The 9,419-nt window shown below is 41.9% G+C and overlaps 2 protein-coding genes across 2 annotated transcripts; both read right to left on the minus strand.

Moving 5' to 3' along the window:
- Positions 1-6,351: 6,351 nt before the first annotated feature.
- On the minus strand, positions 6,352-7,450 carry LOC119320509. The gene has a single exon (XM_037594575.1). The coding sequence runs from the start codon at positions 7,426-7,428 to the stop codon at positions 6,352-6,354; it is 1,077 nt and encodes a 358-aa protein (XP_037450472.1). The 5' UTR covers positions 7,429-7,450.
- A 128-nt stretch (positions 7,451-7,578) lies between these two features.
- On the minus strand, positions 7,579-8,075 carry LOC119320510. Its single transcript, XM_037594576.1, has one exon. It carries the CDS (start codon positions 8,073-8,075, stop codon positions 7,659-7,661), a length of 417 nt encoding a protein of 138 aa, XP_037450473.1. The 3' UTR covers positions 7,579-7,658.
- Positions 8,076-9,419: the final 1,344 nt, after the last annotated feature.

Consider the following 9,419-nt stretch of genomic DNA (forward strand, 5'->3'; position numbering starts at 1 on the left):
GGAGAGATCTAGGGTTGTATAGAGTAGGTTACAGCGACAGGAAAGCATATGATCCGTACGCCAAGCTTGCCATCCACGCAAAGGAGAGTCCCATCCGGACACGGCAAAAAGTCTTCTATCTTGTATCTTCACCGCCCATCAGTCCGACCCATATCACATAGCCCAGACGCCCGAGGACCCCTTAGTCCAGGACTCCATCACTCGGGGACTCCCCTGACTTGTTCCCGACGCCAACACCTCTTATATATCCCCAAACTTCCAGAACATAACCAAGATCAGGAGTTCCGTCGCCGCAAGCCTTTGTATCGACCAAAAAACCAATTGGGGCCCTGTTCTGGCACCCTGCCGGAGGAGGGAACCATCACCGGTGGCCATCTTAATCATCCCGACAATCTCCATGACGAGGAGGGAGTAGTTCACCCTCGGGGCTGAGGGTATGTACCAGTAGCTATATGTTTGATCTCTCTCTCTCTCTCTCGTGTTCTTTATTTGGCATGATCTTCATGTACCGCGAGCTTTGCTATTATAGTTCTTATGACGTTTCTCCCCCTCTATCTTCTTGTAATGAATTGAGTTTTCCCTTTGAAGTTATCTTATCGGATTGAGTGTTTAAGGATTTGAGAACACTTGATGTATGTCTTGCATGGGATGCCGGTGGTGACAATGGGGTATTCTATTGATTCACTCGATGTATGTTTTGGTGATCAATTGGCGGGTTCCTTGACCTTGGGAACCTATGCATAGGGGTTGGCACTCTATGAAGTTCTTTGTGTTGGTTTTAATAGATGAATCCGAGATTGTGCGATGCATATCGTATAATCAAACCCGCGGATTCTTGAGGTGACATTGGAGTATCTAGGTGACATTAGGGTTTTGGTTGATGTGTGTCTTAAGGTGTTATTTTACTACAAACTCTAGGGCTGTTTGTGACACTTATAGGAATAGCCCAATGGATTGATCGGAAAGAATAACTTTGAGGTGGTTTCATACCCTACAATAATCTCTTCGTTTGTTCTCTGCTATTAGTGACTTTGGATTGACTCTTTGTTGCACGTTGAGGGATTGTTATATGATCTTATGTTATCGTTGTTGAGAGAACTTGCACTAGTGAAAATATGAACCCTAGGCCTTGTTTCTAAGCATTGCAATACTATTTTCGCTCACTTTTACCACATGTTACCTTGCTGTTTTATAATTTCAGATTACAAAAACCTATATCTACCATCCTTATTGCACTTGTATCACCATCTCTTCGCCGAACTAGTGCACCTATACAATTTATCATTGTATTGGGTGTGTTGGGGACAAAAGAGACTCTTTGTTATTTTGTTGCAGGGCTGTTTGAGAGAGACCGTCTTCATCCTACGCCTCCCACGGATTGATAAACCATAGGTCACCCACTTGAGGGAAATTTGCTACTGTCCTACAAAACTCTGCACTTGGAGGCCCAACAACATCTACAAGAAGAAGGTTGCATAGTAGACATCGAGCTCTTTTCTGACGTCTTTGCCGGGGAGGTTAGTGCTTGAAGGTATATCTATAGATCTTGCAATCAAATCTTTTAGTTTCTTGTTTTACCACTAGTTTAGGTTGTAAAAGAAAACTACAAAAAAATGGAATTGAGGTTGCCTCATATGCTACATCTTTTTAATGTCTCTCGTGAAAATAAGGATTCCAATAATTGTGCTCAATTGATAGAGGAAGAATCCAATAAAATGTTTGGCACTAAATATTTGAATGATGAGGATGATTGCAATGTTGTTAGTATGAACTCTTTGAATATCCATAGTACTAATGATGATTGCACTAGTCATGATAACAATGTTTCTTATAAGCATGGCGACTTTTGTGGAGTGCATAGACTTTGCTGTTACATACCAAAAAGGGAAGAAAGATTTTGCAAGAGGCATAAGTATTTAGAAACTAAATGGTTGCAAGAGAGGCTAGATGTATGTGCTGAAAATTTAAGGACCGTGGAACCGTGGATTAGTTTCAAGTGGATGGATCCATCCACTTGAAACTAATCCACGGTTCTTTGACCCAATGATATAATAAATCATCATCATCATATTATTAAAAACTTATCATCATAATACATCATTCTCATTTAACAACTCCTCATGATCATCATTTTCGTCAATGAGACATCATATAGCAAGTTGGTCACTAGTCATAATCACAACTCCTCCTCCTCCTCCTCATCAACTCTAACACATTGTAGCACATAATAACACATTGTACCTAGGACCTACTCCTCTCTCATAGGACCTACTACCCTCTCTTAGGTAAAATAGCATAAAACAAGATAGGCCCTGACTCTCCATTATGGAGTATGGAGAATATCCTGTCTCTAGTTCTTCTGCTTCGCACAATGTTGCTTCCAAATAGCTCCCTACGATTGACCATACATTTTTTTTCAACCTTTGGTTGTCATGTTTTCATCGGTTTTAGAAATCCGGTATGAATAGCAGTGATGCGTAGGATAACCTAGCCGTAAGCTCATAACATCAAGGCGACCTTTCGGAAACATCAGATGAGGCACACCATCCTTCGGGATTTTTTGTTGAAAAACATAGTAAAAACTTTATAGTTAGCACTGTAGTTTAGTTTAGAAGAATTTACACAAAAGATTCACAGATGTCGTAATAGTAAAAAATCTTACCATGCCATCACCATGGATGTTACCGTAGTTCAACACGTGCACTAGTGGCACATATTGACAATAATGTGCAGGATGTTGATAATAGATATTGTAATTCTCAAGATCATTAATAAATGAGATCAAATGATTTATCTCTTGATAAGTTAATTATGCGCCATCGATGTAGTAGGTTCTGTCTAACATCTTCCGCAAATTCTTTGAAGAATGAAAATAAGCTATCAATGGAAATAAGTTGTCAACTATTTTGAAATAAATAATATAAATTACTTAATAACTATGTTTGAGAAACTCACATAGGGTAGAATTGGAAGCATATCAACAAGGACCCAAATGTCCGTATTGCCTTCGTCGATGTCAGGATCACCAAGATCCATGGTGACAAGCATATCCTCTTGAAAATCATACGTCTTGCAAAGTGCTTCCCAATTCGGGCAACCAATTCTACCTTGCAGAATGGAGGAGGGAGGGGATGTAGGAGGGAGCTAGGGAGGGAGGGGGTGACGGAGGCAGCAACGAGCGGCAATGCAGCGGTGGTAGACAACAGGATGCGGGGAAGAGTGGGTGGAGTGGAGAGAGGAGTGTGAGCGGCGGCCGGTTGGGGAAGATAGGATGGCTTTTGCAGTAGCGCTCTTTAGGGTAACGCGCTACTGCTAAACGCCCTAGAAGCTAGCGCCTTTCAGACAAGACGCGCTACTGCTATGCATGTAGCAGTAGCGCCTTCTGCGAAAACGCGCTACTACTAAGTCTAAGCATGTAAAAATAAACATCAAAAATACATTGGTCATCAATGATCTTTTTGTGTATAATCTGAATTGTCAATATGAGTCCTCACCGGTTTAGGAACCGGAGAAGACGCATATTGCGGCCACAAATCCTACACATATATAGAGTTCAATGAAGACCAAGTGGTTGTGATAGTTTGAGAAGTGACATATTTAAGGTGGTAAACACCCTACTTGCGGAGCGAGTTGGGACTAAATTTAGGTGCAAGGAGCGAAGGCGACGAGGTGGGACTAAACTTAGCAGTAGTGAGCTTTGTCAAAAGGGGCTACTGTTAAGATCAATAGTAGTAGCACGGTTTAGAATAAGGCGCTACAGCTATAACTAGCTTGGCGGCGAGGTCGTGGCAATTATAGCAGTAGCGCGGTTTCCTTCAGACGCGCTACTGCTATGTTGATTTAAGCAGCGCGTTTTATTGACACGCGCTACTGCTAAATAGCAGTAGCGCCTTACTTTAAAACGTGTTGCTGGTAAGATTCTATGTATAAGGTTTTCTCTAGTAGTGTTTAGGTGGCTTTCGTCCGTGGGGGCTGGGTGCCAATGAGCAGCTCGTCCTTGCTACCCCACCATACTTTCAGCAAGCTGATGCGGTAGGGGGTCTCGCCGACTGGATCCCGTAGCCTTGATCCATTCCTTCGGTTGGGGAACAAGTCCTCATCAGCACTGATATAAAAGGAGGGGAATTTGGTGCATGCTCGTCAGCAGCGACGAAGGGAACCGGAAGGAGGCCGGCGGTAGAGGGAATCCTTGTCTTCTCATGCGCGACAGCAATGTCAACGACGCGTGAGTCAGAGCTGCATATAAGACGTTTTTTTCAGTTACGGTGAGGCTACGGTGGACTGCGGGTGGATTCCTATAAACTACAGGGTCTTTTCGGCGAAATTATTGACGGTGGACGGGCATACGCACTAATTATTGTATTATTAGGTATAGATATAGATATGTTCTAACAAAAGGGTCCGTGTGTTGCAACGGGAGAAAAAATTCATAATCTCCAAAAGCCATGAAAACATTTTGCTGCATCACTGATAACATTTTTGCGAACATTTTGTTCAATTTCATTAAAAATATGTAATACACGATTTTTTTAAAAATCATTAACATTTTTTGACGTCCCAAGTATTGTTTCGAATATTATGATTTTTTAATATGTAATTGTCCTAAAAAAACTTACGAACTCTTTTTTGAATCCACAAAACAATTATGATATATTGAACATTGTATTTAAAAATTCATTTTTAACATTTTTTGAACTATTTTGTAGTGTCAAATTATTTAAAGTAGAAAAAATAAAAACGGATAAGAAAAAGGAAAAATAAAAAAATGAAATTTAAAAACTGAATCCCTGCACATGGGCCAGCCCAAACAGGTGCGAGGCATCTTCTCCCAGCATGCAGAGCATAGTATAGGAGTTCCCTACTCTGTGCAACGGCCGAGGTGGAGAATTCCCATGTGTGAAATATTTTTTCACTTATAGGTTGCTTCTGTGGGTAATATTTTGCAACTTTGGGAATAAATTATGTGATGTACCGCCATAAGCATAAATAACTTTATTATTTCTAGCACAACGACCCATGCGTTGCAACAGAAGAAACAATTTCATAATATTCAATGACAATGACCACATTTTGCTGCATCGCAGAGATACACCATCACTCTCATTTTTGTGAAATCGTGAATAATATTTCAAAACTATAAACATTTATTAAAACTCATGAATGTATATGAAATCATGAAATTTTATCAAATTCGTGAACATTGTACAGATTTTTGATTTTTTTTAAATCATGAACATTTTTTGAATTCACGAACATATATACTATCTGCAAACATTTTTTAAGAATTGTAAACATTTTCAAAATATTTTCCTGGAATAGGCGAACATGTCTAGAATTGACAAACATTTTTTTCGAAATTGGAGGAACAATTTTTGAAATCAACGAACATTTTTTTGATTTAACGAACATTTTCTGAAATGCAGGATCATTTTTTCAATCAGCGAATATTTTATGAATCTATAAATTATTCCGTAAGTCACGAACATTTTTTGAGTTTTTAGGATATTTTTTAATTCATGCATATTTTTCGAATTGGCCAAATTTTGTTTAGTTTCATTAATATTTTTTAATACACGTACTTTTATTTGAAAAATCAACATTTTCTGAATCAGCAAATATTTATGAATTATTAAATATTTTAATTCAAAATTCTTGTTTTTGAAACTTTTTCGAAGTTCCAAATTATTTAAAGTACAAAAAGTGAAGAGAAAAAGGAAAACGAAAAAACTGAAAATGAAATTTTAAAAACAGGCCTCCCGAACATGGACAGGCCCAAACAGGTGTGTTGTGTCTTCTCTCAGGACACAAAGCACAGTACAAAAGGTTTCTACTGCATGGGCAGTACCGGGCGGGGATACCGCGTGAAGCCTTTTTTTTTAATCATTCATAGGTCGCATCTCTGTGTAATATTTTGAAATTTTGAGGGCAATTTCGATGACGTACCGTCAAATTAGGTAATACAATACCTTATTATTAGATATATTTCATTATTTACAAGCGGTATTCAAACTCATTCCATTTATTATTTGTTCCCAGGATAGAATTTATTTGTTTTTGGCAAGAGCGGTGGGTGACAATGTGCAAGACACGACATATATGCATAGATTTGAATCTAACACCAACTATTTTTGTTTATCGTTCATTGCATAAGTACATGCAACAAACCAAACACGTACTTACATGTCGCACCCATTTATTGTAAAAGCTGGTTTAATAAACCGAAAAGCGCACACAAGATGCATACTACTCCCTCTGTAAGATCGTTTAGATCACTAAAGTAGCAATCTAAACACTCTTATATTTTTCTTTATGGGCAGTAAGATATTGTATTGAGATAATGAAGCAAACTCATCAAGCGCTCGGGTTCCTCTCCGGCAGCTTCTCCTCAACGGTCTCGAAATTGAAGTCGTAACTGTTGATTCCGGTGTAGAGGCCGTCCCTCTTGATGCTGCTCCTCACCCTCCCATCCGTGGTGACGTCCACCTGGCTGTAGTTGAAGGGGACGGTGACGGCGCTCCTGGCGGCGACGGCCTTGACGGTGACCTTGGTCCTGGGCGGCACTGCGGCCTCATAGACGACCTCATGTCTCACCTTCTTCTCCATGGTTTCGCCCCAGTTGTAGGCCCCGTAGAACTCGGCTGAGATGCTGACCCGAGCGCCGAGGCCGAGCTTTGGGAACCCTGCTCTAATGGTGGACTTATACCCGAGCTTGAGCTCGAGAGTGGTGTCCCAGGTGCTCATCTCCTCCTCCTCGTACGCCAGCCGCAGCCTCTTGGTGTTCTCTGTGGAGGTGTCGTTGACGGCCGCCGTGGTGGCCATGGTGAGCATGGTGGTGTCGTACACCCTGGCCTCACTCAGCCTGTAGCTGATGCTGTGGATCTCCCGGTGGAGGATGGGCTCCTCCACTGCGATGAGTGCCTCGGCCATGATGGTCGGGTCGACCGCGTTGAGGCAGTTGTTCAAGTTTCCCATCGAGAACCTCTTGCAGAAGCGATTGCTCCGGCCGTTGAGGATAGAGAACCTGTCCTTCACCTGGTATATCCAGAACCACGCGCTGTTGTTGGCGGCGGCGTTGCCAAAGGACATGTTGGTCTCGATCCAGTTGCCGTTCTCGAGGTTCCAGTATGCGGAGGTGTTGCTATCGCCGGGGTTGACGAGGACGGTGCCGTTGTTCATGTGGGAGAGATGGAACGTAGCGGTTACGTCGCCGATGTCGGACACCGCGAACTGGAGGAGGTTCCGATTGTTTATCCGTCGGGGGGCCAGGAACATGCCGTTGTTGCCCTTGAACATGACAAAGCTGGGGAGCAGCCTGGCGCTGTTCTCCAGGTTGAGGACGGTGAACGCGTCCCCCGCGCTGTCGTGGTGGTCAAGCTCGTCGTCCACCACGAGCATGCATGGAGAGGCGTCGTCCTTGGCGAAGGTCATGCGCCGCCGCGTCACGTCGTCGTCGCCGGCGACGACGAACCTGCACGTGATACATGCCTGTTTAATTTTCACCGCACGAATCACTAGCTAGTGGTATAATACTCCTTCCGTTCCCAAATGGAAGTCTTTTCAGAAATTCCAACAGGTTACTACATACGGAGCAAAATGAGTGAATCTACACTCTAGAATATGTTTATATACATTTGTATATTGTAGTGCATTTGAAATGTTTAAAAAGGCTTATATTTAGGAATGGAGGGAGTAATATCAAGTGGTACTAACCGAACGGTCATCACGGATTCACCACTGTCATCAGTGGTGGTGACAATGATTGGTTTAATCAGAGTGCAATTGGGGTTGGTCAGGTCTTCTTCCGGCTCGTCTGCGTCGGCGGCGATACACCAGGCGTCGCCCCGCTGACGAGTCACCCAGTACTTACGGTTGTAGCGGCATCGGATGTGCACGAGGCCGCTGCCGTTATGGCCCCGCGATACCTCGACGTCGTACCTGGTGTAGGGGTTAATGGCGTCCTTGCCGTTGAGCTGCAGCTGCCTGAAGCTCTCGCCGTGCTCGTGCACATAGCACAGGTAGGAGCCATTACTCTGCGAGCACTGAGCGATGCAGCTGGGAAGCTCTACCACCGTCATGTCGCCCGCTCTTCTTCTCTATAGGCTTGATATATTTTTTTCTTTATAGGAGGTATAGGCTTGATAACTAGCTGTGGTGCTTGTTTGCTCAAGTTCCCACTTCTCTTGGTATTTATAGATCTCTATCCTTTGGGCAAATGGCATATGTGTACGTGCAATGCGTGTTATCTGCTACTCCCTCCCGTCCCACAATATAAATAGCTCAAAAAACGCTCTTATGTTATGGGGCGGAGGGAGTAGTTGATATGAGGTAATTATATGCTAATTATGTGATTAATGCTGATATTAATATTTGATATCTTATATCTTATATCTTATCTATCTATCTATCTATCTATACCTCTATCTATCTATCTATCTATCTATCTATATCTATCTATACCTCTATATACCTATACTAATTCTAGACTCCCTGCAAATTCTCACGTTAATCAGTAATTAGGAGCCGTTAATCTGATGGGACCGAATTATTACAGTGTAGATCGGTCCATATAATACTCCGTGGAAACTTTTCTCAATCCTGAAAAAAAAATGATCCAAGGTGCTGAATTCAGTTGTATGGGCAAATAAAAAAGAACGTTTGGCTCAGCCACGTACTACTAGTACTAATCCACCGCTTCTTTCTCTCCTAACTAAAGCAAACCGTTCTCAAAAAATATTTTAACCAATCTCCATCTCTTTAAAAAATGTATATATCTACTCATATACTCCAGCTATCTCCTTCCGTCTATAAAAAAAGACTATCTGTTCTGTCCATCTTAACCAAAAAGGGGCTATCTCCTTGCGTAAATGAAAGGGAAAATATTGTTTGGGCAGATAAAAAAGAACGACCATGGGACTCCTGTCCTTCTTTCTCCAACACGGGACTCCTCTGCTTGTGATTCGTGTACAAATTCGCTTCTGCCTCCATGGATGGCTAGTCCTCAGTCTATCCTTGCAATCAAGGCTGGCGCGTTCTTTCTCCTTTCTTCACAAAGTTTATGGAGCATCTAAATTAATTTGAATCATCTCATTAACATAATTGGGGAATATTGGCAGGTTCCTTCTCGCCCGGCTGTACAAAGTCTGGTATCAATTTGTTTGGCTAGAAGCATACGAACTACTGGAAGTTAGAATTGGAAAGATCCCTTTATGCATTTGCATATTTTACCAAACAGGAGGTTATGGATGATGAGCACTTAGGACCGGTGACAATCTGTTATAGTATTTGAGAACGATGATCCATGGATTATTTTGTTCGTAAATCTGTTCCACGTACGAACGCAATATTAATTGTTTTGAATTGCTGGAAGCTTTATGAATGTATACGTTTAATATTTTGAGAAGTGAACATACTGTATTTAT

This window comes from Triticum dicoccoides, chromosome 6B, assembly GCF_002162155.2.
Source record: "Triticum dicoccoides isolate Atlit2015 ecotype Zavitan chromosome 6B, WEW_v2.0, whole genome shotgun sequence".
NCBI classification, from domain to species: domain Eukaryota; kingdom Viridiplantae; phylum Streptophyta; class Magnoliopsida; order Poales; family Poaceae; genus Triticum; species Triticum dicoccoides.